Below are 20192 nucleotides of genomic sequence, written 5' to 3' on the forward strand. Positions count from 1 at the left end.
GATATACGGATTTTTGGATCGGATCTGGATCGAATCTCGGATCGAATCCGGATCTCGGATAAAAGTCCCAGGCCTACCTAAGATGGTTCCTTGCTCGTCTAAATGCGTGTACGAGACAAAGTATCATAAAAGTGTTCCACAAGTCTGGCCAAGACGATTCCTTAATCAACCTTACAAACGTCGATGGTGTTATCGTCATTTCACATCTCCAATAAATTAGTTCTCTATAAATATAGTAGCAAACTCTGAACTTCAAACAAACAAACAAAAATCATTAGAAAAAAATGAAAAAACTTCTCTTGATCTTTCTCTCTTCCTTTCTCATTGTCCAATCCGTCCACGGGTTCGATTACCACGACAACGAACTAGAGAGCGAAGAGAGCTTATCAAATCTCTACGACAGATGGAGGAGTCACCACTCTGTTCCTAGGAGCCTTCATGAAAGGGAAAAGAGATTCAACGTTTTCAGACACAATGTGATGCATGTTCACAACACCAACAAGAAGAACAACCCCTTCACGCTTAAGCTCAACAAGTTTGCAGACTTAACGGTTGAAGAATTCAAGAGTGCCTACACCGGATCAAACATTAAACATCACAGAATGTTTCAAGGACCGAAACATGGCTCGAAAGGGTTCATGTATGAGAATTTAACCCGACTTCCGACCTCGGTTGACTGGAGAGAGAAAGGTGCTGTCACTGAAGTCAAGAATCAAGGACAGTGTGGTAAGTCTAAAAGCAATGCCCATTAGTGAGAAATTCAAGCGATATATAAGGCACATGATTAGCAAAAATAGGGACTAACCTATTTTCTTATAATTTTCTATCTTCAGTTGAATTTTCCAGAAAACATAGATATTATAAGTTTGATAGATGAATCTATTTTAAAACATGTAAAACTGACGTTGTGTTCATACTGGAGATGTGAATATATTATTATAACCGTATACTCAACTCACTAATAACACACACGTACCACAAAGTCATTACTAAAAATAAATATAAGAAATGCTCAGAACCCATAGTAGATAATATTCCCTGTATAATTGATAATGTGTTAATATAAGCTTTAAGGGATATATAAAGATGTGTGAATTAACAAAATCTTTAATTTAATTTTAATGTTATATCTCTCTGTTGATCTAATGATTTGATATTGTTTCAAAAATTATCAGGAAGTTGCTGGGCATTTTCTACAGTTGCAGCCGTTGAAGGAATCAACCAAATCAAGACGAACAAGCTAGTCTCACTGTCTGAACAGGAACTAGTGGATTGTGATACTAAACAGAACCAAGGTTGTAACGGAGGCCTCATGGACATTGCATTTGAATTCATCAAGAAGAACGGTGGAATCACCACCGAAGATAACTATCCCTACGAAGGTATTGATGGAAAATGCGATGCTTCAAAGGATAATGGTGAGATTGTGACGATTGATGGGCACGAGGATGTTCCCGAAAACGATGAAGATGCTCTTCTCAAAGCTGTCGCAAACCAACCTGTATCTGTTGCAATTGATGCTGGAAGTTCAAATTTCCAGTTTTATTCTAAGGTAATAAAAACGTATTTTTGATACTAGAAATTTCATCTCAAATATAATATGTCTACTATGATCTTACATATGAATAGACAGTACGTAAAATATTAAAAAGATATGTCACATCACATTTAACTGGTCATATATTTGGTAATGTAGGGAGTGTTTACGGGATACTGTGGAACGGAGCTGAACCACGGTGTGGCAGCGGTTGGGTACGGATCAGACTCAAAAGGGAGAAAGTATTGGATAGTGAGAAACTCATGGGGACCTGAATGGGGAGAGGGAGGCTACATAAAACTTGAGAGAGGGATTGATGATCCCGAAGGAAAATGTGGTATTGCGATGGAGGCCTCTTACCCAGTCAAGCTCTCGTCTTCCAATCCAGATAAAGATGATGACGTCAAAGATGAGCTCTAGATATGTGTACACATTGTGTAAAACCATATAAATGGTCATCCAATTCCTTACCAGTTCATGTTTGCAAGCTTTTTCTGCATGGTTTGATATTGACGTTTGGTTTTAAATTTGAATAAAAAGGTCTCGTGTTTTCTCGATCTCTGCTTTATTAATTGGGTTACTCAAAAGTTATAAAAGTCAATGTAAATAATAGGTTTTCCTAACAACAAAAAGATATATTGGAAAACCTATTATTTACGAATCAGATTGGCCGGAATCTCCTAAAAGTCGAGTTACCAAAACGATAGCTTAAAATATAGTACTAACGAGATAAATAAAGATTGATTCCGGAGTGAATTAAGTCTAGATGCATCGGACTATGGCATATTTTTTAGGGTTTAGAAAACTTTTTTTTAAGGTTTGGTTAATTATATTATTACTGAGAAATATTACATAGACGATTCTACCAGAAAATAAACGCGTCTGCGTCACTTCGAACCGCTCTATGAAATCCATGTTTAATGGTACACCCTACACCATGATGAAGACCTCTTCTAACCTCTTTCTCCGTAATTTGCATTTTCTAGTGTTTGAACCCCAGACCTCCTGATATAGAACCATTAGTCAAAATACTAGACTAAATAGACTTCCACAAAAAAAAAAAAAAATTAGATAACGAATTAAAAAAAATAAAAATAAAATTAGATTTTGAGGTTATATAAATGTGGATGTAAAATATTGTAGATTAATAATTTACAAAATCAATATATATTTAAACTTTAAAACAAATATTTTTCCTTAATCGTGTTTTCTCTAGAGTTCTTACTTTTTGTGTTTGATTTGCATTTGTTCATAATAATAAGTTTTGAAGTAATGTGATATATAATTTTGGTGAAAACTCAAATGAACATTGAGAATAGGCCTGTGACGGTTTGGGTATCCGGAGTATTTTAAGGTATTCAGATCCGGATTCTTATCTGACGGATCCATGTTTTTACTATCCTTATCTGAATTCGGAGTTCTCGGATATCTGGATTTCGGATAGCCTTCTAAAAACTGTAATATCCGGCGTATATCCGTATCCGGATTTGGATACTTCAAATAAATAAAAATAATATTATAATATATAAAATATTATAAATAATTTAAAAATAATAGTATATATAACATCTTTAATTACTTCCATGTATAAAATTACAAAATTTATATAAAATCTATATGTATTATTATAAAATGAAATATAATAAAAAAATTATAATATAAATATATTACTACTTTTGAAAATAATTATCAATAATAATTACGGATCCGGATATCTGGACCAAAAATCAAGATATCCATATCCGAATTCGGTTGTTTTAGATCCAATATTTTACTATCCGGATCCGGATTCGATCACTCCAGATATCTAAATTTTTAGAGCAGATCCGGATCGGGTCTCAGATCGAATCCGGATCTCGGATAATAAGTCTCATGCCTGATTGAGAGCATAAGAACAAGGAGGAAAAAATGTTTTAGATCTTAAAAACAAGGATAACATTAGGAGTTGAAAACTATATAGGCCTTTCATATAAGCCCCTATATATGATATCAAAACTATAGGAACGTCACGGACCGGGTCAACTTGGGCCCTTTCATATAAGACACAAAAAAGCTAAATAAAATAAACGATTTGTTTTTACTAAGCCTCTTCAATATGGTAATAATACCGAACCGAAATAGACAACATGGTTTGGTTTTGGTATATACCATATAAACCAAATAGGTATGATTATATAAAAACCGTATGATTTGGATATGGTTAGGTTTATAACCGGATAAATCGAATAAACTGAATAAACCGAACAAAACCGATCAAAATAAAAACATATAAATATATACATTAAAATAAAAACATATAAATATATACATTATATGACGGTAGATGATAATTAACTGGCTATATAAGTTAAATTTCTTGTTAATAATTTAATGTCGTACTAGATGATAACCCGCGCGGAGTGAATGTTTTATACTAATGTTTGTTCGTTAAATAGTTTTAACATTTTGCAACACTACGATCTTTATCGATTGTAAAATGACAAATACAAATGTTGGTCTCTTAAATGTATCTTCGTTATTGAAGAGTTAACATATTGCATCTTATTTTAATTATTTTTAAGACTTTATATGCACAAAAAGAAATTAAGTTTTGCGGATGATACAAATCACCAAAACCAGATAGGCAACATCAATTGTAAAATAACGAAGAAAGATCAAGTTTTTTGCTCTCGATTTGTTTACTATTGACTATTCATAAGTTATTTCATTTTCTACCTCTATAAAATTGTGTTTTTGTTCTCGTTTATATTTCACTGATATGAGTATTGTCTCTTTTTTAGCTTCTTCTATGATTCGATGAATTTCATAAGTGTCAATTATAAAAGATAGACATCTTTAAAAATCAGTTTCACTCTAGATACATATCTAAGAATCAAATTTTTGAAGAAAATCACCGGCCAACTCTATACACAGGTTAGTGTTCAAATCTAATATATCAAGATGTAATAGAATATAATTGCAGACTCGAAATATAATGTATGTCTAGTATATATTCATCAGTTCGGTCTAAAAATCATCTAATTCTAGAACAACAAAATAAAAACTTATTTTTTTAACTTACGTTTTAATTTTGAGGTTTATTTACAAGAGTATATATCGATAAAAATATATATAATACTTTATCATTCTAATATATGTAAACTATGTATAAATTAAGAACTATTTGATTTATTAAATGATAAACCAAAAACTTATAATAAATAGTTTACATCTCTCATTCTTACAATTATAATAGCTAGATAAGATATTAGGAAAAAAAAATATTAGACGAATGATCAAATCTGCCATTCTTCGAACGAACTCCAAAGGAAGTGACTGAAATCTTGTCATGATATTTCATTAAAAGCTTTTTAAAAATAAAAATCAAGACTAAATTATTTAACCTGAATGAAATAATATATATAGTGCTTCCAATACTAAAAATCACTCCGATTTGAAGAAGTGTATTTATGGGATTATCAGAATCAAATAACATATTAGAAACCACATATTTAAAAAATAATTTGTACACATAAAAATATATGCATTAGAGTAATCACCTAAATCAAACCAATGCATTTTGTTTATTTACAATCATGTTTTTGGTAAATAAATTAAAACAATCATTTCATTTACTTTATATGGTATATAATTAAACTTTAATGATATTGATTTAGATATATGTAGTATATAATATTAATATTTATTATTGATACTTCCTACTTGTATGATTTTATTAACATTTGTATATTTGCTGTAACAAAAATTTAAACCGTTAATAACATAAAATTTTAATGTGATATTTTTTAATACAAATTTCAAAATTAAAATATTAAGACTCAATAATTTTTCAATGCAAAATTTTCAGTTAACATATTTATATTTTTTATATAGTATATAATTTAATTTAAATGATATCAATATATATATATACTATGAATATCTATTAATGAGACCTCATATTGATACGATTTATGATCATTTGTATCTTGTTTGAACAAAAAAAAAGTAAAACCACTGATCACAAAATTTTCACTGTAGGATTTTTACCATTTTAGTAATTTATAGTCGTTTAAAAAAATTCAAAATATATAAGAAAAACTCTAAATTTTTTTATTATATACTTAATGTGATTGTTTAATTTTATATAAAATTAAATAAAAATGAGAAATGATACAAAAAATGTTATCAAATATGTATTATTCATAATCATTAATTGTCATATATATGTTAGTCATATTAAGTAATTCCACAGCTGTTATTTAAAGAAAGAATTGAGAATATTCTTTTGTATGCTACAAATCAATTTCATAGTTAGTTTAACAAAAAGTATAATATATATTTATATGTATCAACTTATTTTTCTAAAGATTCTAAGAATCATCCTAGTAATGACACGTGGCTACGAAAACATGTTGTAATGCTTCAGAATTAATATTTTTTTCGGTCACAACTGGAATTTGATTAAACAGAATTCTGAAACGGAACTTACAAACTGAATGCTAGGCCTGGGCGTTCGGGTCTTCGGGTCAGGTTCGGGCCGGTTCCTTTCGGATCCGGATCTTTTCGGGTCCGGATCTTTTCGGGTCCTAAATATACTTAGAAATTTTCCGTTCGGGTTCGGGTCGGTTCAGGTATATAATTAAAATACCCATAAAATACCCGTAATTTTTCGGGTCCATATCGGGTCCGGGTCAGGTTCGGGTATTTAGGATCTGAAAAGGACATGATGTACCCAATTTCATCAACTTTAGTTGAATATTTGTCATATATATCTAAAATTTTACAAAACAACTTAAACGAAACTATTAATAATTAAAATAAAACATTTTAAAACTCTAAATTTTACATTTTAAAGCTTTATATTACTTTAAAAATGTTAAAAAATAATAACAAATGTTGTTAACAAAAGATATTTCAACTAAATCATAAAATAATATATATAAAATAGAACACAAAAACATCATAGTTTTAGATATACATGTTTTTAAGTCGGGTACAAATCGGTTCTTATCGGGTCGGGTCTATTCGGATCGTTTTTTTTCGGATCCGGGTCTATTCGGGTCGGTTCCTTTTCGGTTCCGGTTTTTTCGGGTAAAAAAAATTTAGACCCAAAAGGTACTTGTAAATTTTCGGTACGGTTCCAGGTCGGGGTATTTTTTGGTCGGTTCTAGTTTGGGTCTTCGGGTCCAGGTTAAAATGCCCAGGCCTATTGAATGCCATACGCAGGCAAACAAAGCCCGAATGATTTACGGGAACCTACACCCATGGGAATCCAAACTATCTAGAGAAACAAAATAATAACATTCATACCAACTTTAGACAAAAGAGGGTCTCCAAATCCATAATACTCAATCATACCATCTGCACATCGCCAACAGAGCTGAAAGACAAGAGTTCGAGTAGAACCACACTGCTACAAAGCGGAGAGTGAACACCAAGAACCCCACCAGACTCTAAACGGCCGAGATAGTTGCAACATAACAAGGAGCAAAGGCAGAAACTTCACCACGACATTACCAAGAGGAGCCAAAACCAAAAAAAATCTCAAGCACAAGATAAAAACCTTGAACTCTGACCGGGAAAACGCCTTCCAAGACCTCCAATTCTTACACGTGGACCCTCGCATCCCAAACTCAGCCATCTACCGACTGAAAAATGGCCACCTCCTCGCAAGAGAAGAACTGAAGGACGAAACCACTGCGACGCTAGTAACCCCACTAGAAACACACAGCTTCTAGGAAGAGAAAGTAGATGCTCCCGCAACAGGACCACATCCAAAAGACGAACCACAAACCAGACTTGAACAAACTCCTAGCATAGCAACCTTGGAACGGAAAAGAAGAAAATCCAAGCACGGGAACAAGACCAGGCCATAACCAACAAGAAATATGTTATAGTAACTAAAGCTGGAACATCTGGCCCCACCAAAACAAACCTGCCAAAACACAACATACACCAACCGGAAAGACCAACACCAGCAATCAACTCCAAAACCACCGCCAAGACCATGACACTACAAGACCATCCGCTTCACCAACCCAAACAAGCACGAAGGAATCCGAGACACGACTCGATAAGGGACCACCATGAACCGGCGGCTGACCAAACCAACTAGCCACACGACCTCCATGAAGACAGTGACCCGACACAAGCTCCTCGAACCAAAGCCCTCCCCTTTACTAGAAACACACCCTAACATAATTTAAACACGAGATCTACTAAAGACAATGAAATTAAAGCTAAAGGGACCGGTGGTGGCGCTAACGGAGCCGCCACGCGCCTGTCACCAGAGTTGCAGAGATGAACGGCGACCGATTGAAGGGGGTGATAGGGAAGAGAGGATAAGGAATTTAGTATGTCTGAATAACGTTGCTTCAGAATTAATATATATAGGGGATACTATTACATTAAAGAACCCTAATTTGAAAACACTTCAACAATAATTAAAAAAAAGTTTTTCTTAGGTTCATCCCCTTCACCCGACAATAGTATTTAGTTATTTAGATTCAATATCTTTTAAAAATGAAACAAAATAATAAGAATTTGTGACGTTATATTACATTTTAAAATAAATTAAAAATATTTTTAATTACCAAAAAAATATTTCTTTTAATATTGTGTACGCCATGAGTAAAATAGTAAACCATAAATTCTAAACACTAAATCCTAAATCCTTGGGTAAACTTTGAATAATTGGGTAAACTCTGAACCCTTGGGTAAATCATAAACACTGAACCCTTGAGTAAATCCTAAACACTAAACCCTAAATTCTTAATCTCAAACCCTAAACCCTTAATCCTAAACCCTTAACCCTTAAATAAATCCAAGGATTCAAGGTTTACCCAAAGGTTAAGGATTTAGGGTTTAAGGTTTAGTATTTTACTAACGGTGTTAACAATATTTAAAAAGTATTTTTTTGGTAATTACTATTATTTTTATTTATTTTAAAAACATAATATAACTTCATAAATTCTTATTATTTTGTTTGTTTTTTTAAAAGATATTGAATTTGAAATAACTAAATACTATTGGTTGATGAACCTAAAAATTCACGCTAGTGAACTTAAAATTTCACCCTAGAAAGTGAACCTAAGAAAAACATAATAAAAATAACTCAAAGCAACCGAAGGTTTAACTTCTTGTTCTCTTGGAATATTCTTCTTCTTTTAACCTTTTGCTTCCTAGTTTCTATCTCTATTAAATCATTGACTGAGTGGAGGTATTTTGTAATAATTTTCTCTGTTTTGATTTTGCATGCTTTGAGAAATTGTAATACATGAAATTTCTTTGGAAAAACAGAGGAGAACAATAAGAGCTGTAAAAAACTAAGTTATTGATTGTTCTCTTTGTTTCTATGTTTCATAACCAACTAATTTTTTCTCATACTTATTGTAGATGGGAAATTATATGGACAATAAGACTCAATCTGCAGGACAAAAGAGGAAGCAACCAACAAAACCTTCTACCGATGCTACTATTGCTTCGATGGCAAAACCAAAGAAGCAGTATGTAACTTGTTCTGATGCTTAGAAATATTTTACGAAATCTGTTGGGGTCAAAATATATCACGACAGAATCAATGTCGGAAAGTTCTCAAGAAAAATGTCTCTATTTAAAAAAGAACGATAAAATTCAAAAGAAGAGAAAAGCGGGAAAACCTAAGTCGATTTTTGTATCAACTCCGAAAAGGATTCACACGATAAGTCTTCGAGAAAGGTTACTCCAGGCCCCAGACAAACAGATCCCAAACAACAAAACAACTATAAATCTTTATGGACCGAACGCACCGTCCAACTCGCCGAACGGGCGAGTTGGATCGAGCAAGTCGTCCAACTCGCCGAACGGGCGAGTTGGACCGAACGAGCAGTCCAACTCGCCCATTCGGCAAGTTGGATCAACTAGCATGCCTTCATCCCGTCCATGTAGCTCTCTCCTTCGAGATCGGATCGAACCTGCTCTTGTTTCATCTCTATCGGAGTCACCGTTGGTATTTAACGATTTAAAAACCGCAAGAACTCATTTTCTCATATGAAGTTCGAATTGATCGTATAAAACGGCAACGGTTAACTAAACACCTTGAACTGCCTCCACTATACGAGAAATTCAAACCTTCTTCGGAATCGACGCCATTTCGGAAGCGCTCTTTCGATAAATCATATCGCACTCCACTTTTAGTAGTGATCAAGCTTGAAGAATAAGTTTTCTGCAGTGGTTGGAATTAATAGCCCCTAATCTTACAGCACTCCACTTTTAGTAGAGTGAAAAGACCACTTCCAACCATTAATTCCGCCTAACTTACCTGACCTGCCTAACCGTTCGCAAGAACATCGCAAAAATTCTAGCGAGTTGGGGGGCTAATTTTTGGGGTAAAAATTGGTCACGATGGAATTAATGTCGGAAATTTCTCAAGAAAAATGTCGCTCTTTGAAAAAGAAAGATAAAATTCAAAAGAAGAAAAAAGCAAGAAAACCTAAGTCGAGTTCCGTATCAACTCCGAAAAGGATACACATGATAAGTCTTCGAGATAGGTTACTCCAGGCCCCTGACAAACAAATCCCAAACAACGAAACAACCATAAAGCTTTATGGACCGAACGCACCGTCCAAATCGACGAACGGGTAAGTTGGATCAACTAGCCTGCCTTCATCCCGTCCTCATAGCTCCGTCCTTCGAGATCGGATCGAACCTGCTCTTGTTTCATCTCGATCGGAGTCACCGTTGGAACTTTACGATTTAAAAACCGCGAGAACTCGTTTTCTCGTATGAAGTTCGAATTGATCGTATAAAACGGCAACGATTAATTAAACACCTTGGAATGCCTCCACTATACGAGAAATTCAAACCTTCTTTGGAATTGACGCCATTATGGAAGCGCTCTTTCGATAAATCGTAAAAACGCTTAAGTTGGAAAACGGTCTGAAAGGGTCCAGAACGCGGCTAGAAGCTCACTCACAATTTTATATGAAATCGAGCCCAATCGTTATGACGGTTTATCTTTTATTCTGCATGAAACGATAAATGTCAAGTTCAGAGGATAAATGTGAAGTTTCCAAATATAAACACGAAGATCGAAGGAAAATGGAATATTTCCGCAAAGTGATAAACTCGACCGAGGGCAGAAAGGAAAAGAGAAAACCGCCTCTAGGAAGAGTATATAAGGACACCGAGGTTGAAAACGCAAGGGACAATTCTTTTTACTCTTAGAACTCTTTGTTGCACTTAGAAACATTAGGCATTATTCTTGACATGTTCTGTTTCTATGACTGGCACTCAATTACTAGGCGAACTCGTAAAGGCGGTTAGATCTCTTGTTCTACTCTTTCAATCGAACTATGTTCGGCTTGATCCTCGAAAGGGGTACGTAGGCAGCCTTTCATAAGGTTCAGTCTGAATTCAATCAAAACTTTTTCTGTATCTTTTTCGTCTTCTGTTATCGAGATGCGACTCAACTAGGTTTAAGGTTTTAGGTTGCTATAACTAGGTAATTCGCTGACAGCTCTCGTGGACGAAGCTTTTATAACCCCTTGTAATGATCGCAACACTCTTGTGCGGATTCAAAATAAGATCTACCTTTTCTATAAATTCGTTTTGTTATCTTTTCATATTTTTCGCATTTATTTAGTCACTTGTCGCTGGCTTTCGCCGATAATCCGGGACTTCAGGGAAAGTTAGGGTTTCTTGACTTTCCTCTGATTACGGAAATCGACAGTGCAAATTTTGGCTCCCACAAAATCTAAAGATGATCCAGAAAAGGTTAGATGTAACTACTGCCCCTCAATTTTTGAGTATAAATCAAAGTCTGCTACTAATGTTTTATGGACTTATCAAAATGCATGCAAAGGATACAAGCCTGCTTATGCTTCTGACACTCAAACGACATTGGTTAAAAGTAGTGAATCTGGCCAGATGGTGTCAATTGGATTTGATCAAAAAGCTTGCCGAAAAGCAACTGTTAAGATGATTGTTTTAGATGAGTTACCATTTGCATTTGTGGAACATCCACGCTTTGTTCAGTTTTGTGAGGTTTCTGTCCCTTAATTTGAGATTCCTTCACGTTCTACAATCACTAGGGATGTAATCAAAATGTACATAGAAGAAAAAGCCTTTCTGGAGAGCTTGTTCAGTAAGAATAAGCAAAAGTTTGGTCTGACTACAGATTTTTGGACTGCGTATACAACTAGTATAAGTTATATGGTAATCACTGCTCACTTCATCGATGAGAACTGGTGTTTAAAAAGAAAAATCATAAGTTCAAGCATGTCCCTGATCATAAAGGAGAGACAATTGTAGAACGACTCAAAAGTTGTATGATGGAATGGGGAATCAAGAAGATTTTCACTATCACTGTTGATGATGCTCATAGCAATGACAATGCTATTAGACACTTCAAAGAAAATCTGGACAACTACCGGACCGAACGCCATTAACCTCCATTTTCGACATGATTGAACCGCTTGCATGCTTTTCCTTTCTTCAGTCGTCTATTGAAAGGGATTCTTCATCAAATTGCTAAAATTGTAACATAGTAAAAAGCTGGAGGGAATTGGGTTTCAGAGAAAAAAAACTCTGGCCAATCTAATTCGTATTATCTCGCTGTTGCTTAATCCACGAGATCAGCTTGTTATCTTTAAGGAGACTCCACCTAAACAAAGAGAAGCGAAGATTGATTCTTTCTCTGAATAAGAAACCAAGCATAGCTAAGGAGAAGTGTTAGAATCTCTAAGATCAAACCGGATAAGAAGAACATGAAAGAAAGGAAAACACAACTGAACATATATCCGGCTGAGCTCTCAGATAACTTATCATATGGGCAATGGTATAATATATGGAAAATTGCTCATAATATGTGTTTATGTTTTATCATGTCAGATAAAGTTTTAACACGTATATGCAGCTTATGTGTCGTCAAATATATTAATATTAACACGTATACTTACTACATACACAACATGGAATATACACCCATGAAACAAAAAGACATGGATTATCTCTTCTGGAGGAAAAACAATATTGATAAACCAGAATTAGATAGAGATCATTATCCTTGGATAATCTGGTATATTTGGAAGGCCAGAATGATAAACTTTTTAGGGGAATAAACAGATATCATTTGGAGCTAGTTCGCTATGCAGAGAGTGAGTGTCAGGCCTGGTTTAATGAAAATGAGATGGGGCAACCAACTCCACAAGACTATAGTAGTGATGAACCTCAAGTCTTAAGCTTGAGTAATATCTGCATGATGGACGGGTCATGGACATCTACATCACAGTTCAGCGGGTGTGGATGGGCGTGGATGGATAACTTGGGGAAAGTTCAACTCATGGGGACACAGAATTATACTCGGAGAGAGTCTCCTCTGCACTCAGAAGTAGAAGCATTGAGATGGGCGATTGAGAGCATGATGCAATATTCGACATGTCAAAGCTTTGGAACAGATGACAAGGACTTGATCGCCATGCTTAAGGAGCCGCACGATTGGCTAATTTTTGCAACATAACTGGAGAGGATAGAGAATTTGCAGATATGTTTTCCGGACTTCAAGATTACTCACATTCCATGAGCACAAATCAGATTTCTGACTCTTTAGCTAGGACACCAAGATCTTTCCATAGAGAGCTTCACTTTGTTGGTTGTTCTATTCCGGTTTGGTTGCCCATACTACCTCAAGTTTGAGTAATAGAAATCTTTCGTCGTAAAAAAAAAAAAAAACTAAACTCAAATACAAGTGGTCGAGTAATATTTATAAAACTCCAATTTGAAACCATAGCGCCTAAATCCATATGTATCTTATATGATAATGCATTCAGTGTTTTAAAAAAAGAAACTCATACGTTATATACATAAAGAGTTTCCATGACTAAAGAAATTAATGTATAGTAATTTAGAGCATGCCTGGTTTTTCCGCTACCACCCGTAAACACAGCTTTTATAGTTGGTAGCGGCTGTTGACGATTTGCAACAATCATTCAAACCGTTCTAAACTTCTTAAATTCAAAAGATAGTTCCAGATAGCGTTTGCGGCTGTGGACGGTTGCAGAAGGATGAACTTTTTTCTAAAACAATATAAATACAAAAATAAAAATAATTTTTTTTAATTGAAATAACGGAAATATTAAAATATATCTATTATATTTTAAATATTCTAAATTTTTAAACAAAAATATTTTCTATAATTTTTAAAAATTTTAAATATAATTTTTATATTTATTATAATATTATGATGTTGAAACTTATATAATAATATAAATACTAATATTGTTAATTTATTATTTAACTGATGTTGTATTTGGTGGTTAACCAGTCATTAGAATCCTGCAAACGCATTAATTTGTAACCGCAGTACCAGTCGTACAAATATTTTAAAACGGTCTAAAACCACAACCATCCGCATCTACAAACCTCTTAGATCACAACCGCAATATCACAACCGCAATCGCTGCGGTTACATCAGTCAGGCCCTTGATTCCTGACTTGATGTACATGTAAATCGTAAATTTCATTAAATGGTCAGCCTTACATGCGTTCTTTGGATTCGATGCACTATATCAAACTCTAGTTAGGGAAAACTTGGTATAAATGAAAAAAGAAAAAAAGCAGTTGTTTTTTTTTGAAAAAAAAAAAAAAAAAAAAAAATTGTATTACCTTGAAAAAAGAAAAAAAGCAGTTGTTTGTGAAGATTATTTCACAATGACTGATTTTGAATCCGCTGAAAAAAATATATAGCGTCATCTACATGAATAATTTTGCACAGAGAGTTGCATTACCTTGAATATAAAAAGTTACCACTGAATAATACTATATTTCATTCGCTTCATATTAGTTATCGATTAGAATAAAATTTTGTTTTATTTTAAATGTCATTTTATATTATCAATGCATTTATTTGATAGTTTTTAAATTTTATTCCTACAGTTTATTAGTTAGCAAAATAAAATAAAAATATGTTTTATCTGGAAGTAAAATAATAAATTTAATGTTTTTGATTTGTATGAAAAATTTAAAACGATCAATTAACTGAAACGGAAAGAGTATAAACAAGGAGGTCCAAACCCCTGTAGTACTCTTCAGCATTTAAATTCGCGGGAAATGGGAAGGGACGTGTCTATCGTGTTTCTGACAAATCTTTCTTTTTGCCTGACAGCTATTCTTTTCTACCTAATTTAAAAATTGCCAAATTAGTTAGACTTTAATGTTCGTTGCTTTTCACGTGTTTTGTGAACGTTATACTTACCAATGTTACCATTCATGGTATTGTCGTCCCACGCACGACGTTTGATCACCCGCCAGCATTCTCAGTTAGTCATTTATTCTCACTTGGATAACACATATACATGTATTAATAATAGATATTGAGAATTTGAGACGATGAGAAAAGCTTTACGAATTCCTTTGTTTCATAATTTTTCTTGTATATGGAATCGGTCTTTGAAAAGAGGCAGTTTAAAAATAACATATTGTATCAAAGGAGATTTGAATCTGGAACACAAAAAAGAAACCTTCTTGTTCTACCACCAAACCATCATACCTTTGATTATTACTATTATAATTTTATTTGAATAAAATATGAATCCTATAGTTTTTTATCTTCATAAAATGTAAAATTTTTAATTGATATATACAAACTAACTGAACCACACAAAAAACTAATATCGGTGGATTGAATATTATCATAACACTATTTATAATTATGCTTTATAACCATAGGTGTTTATAAATTGGATTCAAGTCATATGCCCTTTAACCAATGCTTATGGTTTGGTGGTGATTAACTTGAGGGCAAAAAATTTAATACGGTGAAACCACCAGAATCTGTTTGGCATCGCTAGGAACGTAGAACCAACACGTAGTAACACGTGACTAGTCTTAACCATTTTCGTGGAGCTAGAATATCCATATATAATTAAAAATAATAATATGCCCTTCAACAGATTTCAATATATAAAGAGGTTACATTAGAGATTTTATAAGATCACAAGTAATATTCTATATCAAGAAGATATATTTGATTAATAATAATTCTAACACGTCCTTTTAATCGAGTCAAGAGGTTGTCAGATATTGAATCTGAACCTGAACCTGAAGGGAAAAAAATGGATCCATACGGTTTTGAAATCAGAATGTGTTTTATCGTACACATGTTTTGAAAATATGATTTTATGAGCTGTTAGATTATAGCCTAAAAAAACATATGCCGTATATCTTGGAGTGAGCTTACTGTCACAGACTGATTTCTTTTCACCTTTGTGATCGCTAAGTCAACCTTTCGGACAAACTGATCAGCACATAGAGAGAGATTGACGTTTTGTAGAAAGAAGTCAGAGCTTATAGAAGTGATTCTTATTGAAAACTTTTATGATTTACAAATGAGGAACTTAGCCCCTATTTATACAAAACCACATCTTCAATGAACGGTGGAGATCGAACTGATCTAACGGTTCAGATTCTTTCCATCCTATGAAGTAACTTCAAAGTGAAGTAGCTTCAGTCCTAAGTATCTTATCCTTAAGTATTCTACATACTTCCACACACTTCTTATAATATAAAATACTTAGATATTTTACATAAGACTTCATGCTTAAGAAAATACTAAGTAAAGTGGGCTCGAATCTTCTTTGGTCCGGCCCGATGTTTGGCTGCAAGTCATGGACGTTTTAGATCCGTGACATCCTCCCCCACCTAAATCGGAGACGCCCTCATCGCCGAGTATGCCTTTAGTGCCTCTTGGAATTGCCACAAGTCTTCTTCCGGTTCCCATGTTGCTTCCGCCTCCAACAGTCCCTTCCACTTGATGAGAAAATGGGTATGTCTCGGGACTCCTTGCTTTCTCACTTCCTTGGACGCCAGCACCTCTTCAATCTCCTTGTCATATGACTTGGTCATGACTAGGGGTGTTCGAGTCGAAACGCCCCTGTCCCGATCTCCTTCGTCCGCGTGATAAGGCTTCAACATGCTCACATGGAAGATTGGATGAATCTTCAGTGTATCCGGCAGGTCAAGTCGGTAGGAAACCTTTCCCACCTTCCCAACTATCTCAAATGGCCCTTCGTACCTCCGGATCAAGCCTTTGTGTAGGCTCTGGAATGCCTTGAACTGTTACGGAAGTAGCTTCACTAGAACAAGATCACCCACTGAGTACTCCGAAGGCCATCTCTTCTCACCTGCCCTCTTCTTCATCCGCTTCCAGGACTTCTCCAAACATGTGTGGGCAAGATCAGCATGTTTTTCTCATTGCTTAGTAATTATGAATGCCCCCGGACTCTTCCCTTCAGTCCTTGGTATAGCCAAGGTATGCGGAGTCAATGGTTGTTGTCCCGTTGCAAGCTCGAACAGACTTCGTCCAGTCGCCTCGCTGCGTTGAAGATTGTATGAGAACTGGGCTATGTCCAGCAACTTTGCCCAGTCCCGTTGGTTAGCGCTCACAAAGTGACAGAGGCAAAAGCTTGTTGAGAAAGCTCAGTTATGTCCCAAGCATCTTTAACAGCTCCGTCCATAAGCGCCCAGTGAACCGGGGGTCCCGGTCACTCACAATGTTCTATGGCAGTCCCTGAAGCTTCACCACGTTCTTTAAGAACGCCCTTGCTACCTCTTCTGCGGTGCAGTCCCGATCAAAACCACGAACGTCCCATACTTAGATAATTGATCCACAATCACCAGAATGGAACCGAACCCTTCGAACTTAGGCAACACACTGATGAATTCAAGCGAACTGAGTCCCATGGTCGCTCCGGGATTGGAAGTGGTTGTAGCAATCCCGGGGACTGCTTGTTCTCTGACTTGTCTTGATGGCACATTAGACAAGTCTTCACATAAAGATCCACGGTATCCCTCATCCGTGGCCAATAGTATCCAGCTTCGATAAGTGCCATTATTCTCTTATGTCCCGGATGGCCCGCCCATCGGGTATCATAACACTCTCGAATGATATCTCGTCGAAGGCTCTCCCACTTTGGGACATAGAGTCGACGACCTTTGGTGTAGAGTAGCCCGTACTCTACCAAGAATCGATGCACCTTTGCTTCGTTGGATAGCTTCACCAGCTCCTTAGCAGCTGGATCACGTTTCAGCCCCTCCCGAATCTGAGCTATGATAGTCCCCTCAACTTGGCTCATGGTCGCTAGCTCCTCCTTTCGACTTAGTGCATCAGCCACCAGATTCACCTTTCCTGGCTTATACTCTAAAGTATAGTCGAACTCGGCCAGGAAGTCTTGCCATCTTGCATGTTTTGGGGACAACTTCTTCTGGGTCTGAAAGTAACTCGTCGCCACGTTGTCCATCTTGATCGAGAAATGCGACCCGAGAAGATAGTGTATCCAAACTCGCAAGCAATGGACTATCGCGGTCATCTCCTTTTCTTGAACCGTGTACCACCATTCAGTCTCATTGAGCTTGCGGCTCTCAAAGGCAATCGGATGTCCATTTTGCATCAGCACTCCCCGATGGCAAAGTCAGAGGCATCCATATGTAGTTCGAAAGGGAGACTGAAGTCGGGTAAGGCAAGGACGGGCTCCTGGATTACCGCAGTTTTCAGCTCCTCGAAGGCTTCTTGGCAACATCCGGACCAGTCCCATGTATTCCCCTTCTTGAGAAGGTCTGTCAGTGGTGCTGCCTTCCTTGAATATCCCTCGATATACTGACGATAGTAATTGACCAGACCAAGGAAAGATCGCAACTCCGTCACCTTGGTCGGGGCCTCCCACTCCATGATTGCCTTAATCTTTGGTTCATCCATCTTCAACTTCCCATGGCCAATGATATGGCCAAGGAACCGAAATTCCTCGGTGGCAAACGTGCATTTCTCCCTCTTCACGAATAGTTCGTTCTCTCGGAGAACCCGGAAAACTGTCCGTAGGTGCTCTACATGCTCCTCCATCGAGTAGATATAGATGACTATGTCATCTAGGTATGCCACCACGAATCGATCCAAGTAGGGCTATAGGATCTGGTTCATAAGGGTACAAAACATGGTTGGGGCATACGTAAGAACGAATGGCATTATCAACAACTCAAACGAACCATACCGCATTATGCACACAGTCTTCGGCTTGTCTCCTTCCGCTATACAGACTTGATAGTAACCCTTCTGCAAGTCCATTTTCGTATAGACTTTCGCCCCACCAAGTTTATCGAACAAATCAGTGATAAGCGGGATAGGATAACGGTTCTTGATCGTCGCCTTGTTAAGGGCCCGTAGTCCACACACATTTTCAACGATCCATCGTGCTTCTTATGGAACAGAACCGGTGCGCCATAAGGTGCCTTCGACGGTCTCAGCTTCCCCATCGATAACAACTCATCGAGTTGTTTCCGTAACTCCTCCAGCTTGGAAAGAGCCATCCTATAAGGCGCCATAGATGGTGGTTTGGCTCGTGGCTCCAACTCGATCTGATGGTCCACCGCCCTCCTCGGTGGTAACTTCTCGGGTAACTTAGCCGGCATCACGGCCTTGTTCTCTTCAAGGACTACCTCGATGACTTGTGGGATGGACTCCACGTTCTTGGGCTGATCCTCCACCTTCATCATAGCCAAAAACGTGGGTTCACCCTTCTTCACCCCCTTAGTGAGTTGCATCGCTGATAGTTACCTCGTTCCATCGGTTATCTCTTCCTAGGCCGGAATCATGCACGGTGAACCCTTCTCAGGGATGCATACCAAGCTTAGTGCGGGCATGGGTACGGCTGAGACTTGTCTCATGAACTCCATACCCAATACAACCTTAAAATCGTCCATGGGTATAACCGAGAAGGTCACCAGACCACTCCAACTTACCAACTTAATCCCGACCCCTTGGGATATCCCATGGACGGGTTGAGCCTTGGTGTTCACTGTCTTCATCCAACCGTCTTTCTTGGACCACTTGACACCAAGTCTCACAGCTTTGTCTATCGCCATGAAGTTGTGAGTGGTGCCCATGTCCACCATCACTCTGGTCGGTTTGTCATTGATTCGAGCCTCGACATACATGAGCCCCTTGCTCGTTGGCTTCACTACCGGGTTAGCCTTCAGAGCGTTGAGAAGCTGCAACGACCCCATCTTTCCCGGTTCCTCTTATGGAGTCTCGGTGTCCCGACTCTCCATGATTGCGGACAAAGATCCCATCTTCGGACAGTCCTTCATCTCATGTGGCCCCTTGCACACAAAGCATCCTCCTTTAGGAATGAATGACTTCTTCCTTGCCTCAAAGTCTTCCCGACGAGCACCCCTCTCAAAACTCCTTGAGTTGGATGGTCGGGCAGTATCCCGTCTCGCTCCCCTACCTTTGGCCATGACCTGCTCCTTCTTCTTTGAGGACTCAGACGGACCAGAGGTACGGAAGTCAGTCAGCGACTCAGCCACTGCAATGGCTTCGTCCACCGTCTTGACTCCCCGACGCTGCAACTCTTGCTTAGCCCAAGTTTGCAGCCCAATCTGTGAAGTAGAAAACGAGATCTTCTCCGGTCATGCCCAGAATCTGAAGCATGAGCGTTGTGAACTCCTTCACATAGTCCTGGATCGATCCACGCTGTTGAAGTTCCCTCAACTTCTTGCAGGCTTTGTACACAATGTTCTCCGGGTAGAACTGCCGCTTCAACTCTTTCTTGAAATCATCCCAAGTATCGATCCGGCATGTCCCTTGCTCGATCTCGGAATGCTTCATTCACCACCATAGCATGGCCGTGTCCGACAGGTAGGACGT

At 37.0% G+C, this 20192-nt stretch overlaps 1 protein-coding gene across 1 annotated transcript; it reads left to right on the forward strand.

The window, feature by feature from the left end:
- Window positions 1–248: 248 nt before the first annotated feature.
- LOC106444219 (KDEL-tailed cysteine endopeptidase CEP2) lies at window positions 249–2094 on the forward strand. Its single transcript, XM_013885719.2, has 3 exons — window positions 249–726; window positions 1176–1552; window positions 1697–2094. The coding sequence occupies exons 1-3, from the start codon at window positions 285–287 to the stop codon at window positions 1955–1957; spliced, it is 1080 nt and encodes a 359-aa protein (XP_013741173.1). The 5' UTR covers window positions 249–284; the 3' UTR covers window positions 1958–2094.
- The last annotated feature ends 18098 nt before the right edge of the window (window positions 2095–20192 follow it).

This window comes from Brassica napus, chromosome C8 (genome assembly GCF_020379485.1).
Source record: "Brassica napus cultivar Da-Ae chromosome C8, Da-Ae, whole genome shotgun sequence".
Taxonomy (NCBI): domain Eukaryota; kingdom Viridiplantae; phylum Streptophyta; class Magnoliopsida; order Brassicales; family Brassicaceae; genus Brassica; species Brassica napus.

Coding starts and splice junctions, on each gene's coding strand:
- LOC106444219 (XM_013885719.2), top strand. CDS start 285: ATGAAAAAACTTCTCTTGATCTTTCTCTCTTCCTTTCTCATTGTCCAA. Junction 727..1,175: donor CAAGAATCAAGGACAGTGTG/GTAAGTCTAAAA, acceptor AAAAATTATCAG/GAAGTTGCTGGGCATTTTCT. Junction 1,553..1,696: donor ATTTCCAGTTTTATTCTAAG/GTAATAAAAACG, acceptor TTGGTAATGTAG/GGAGTGTTTACGGGATACTG.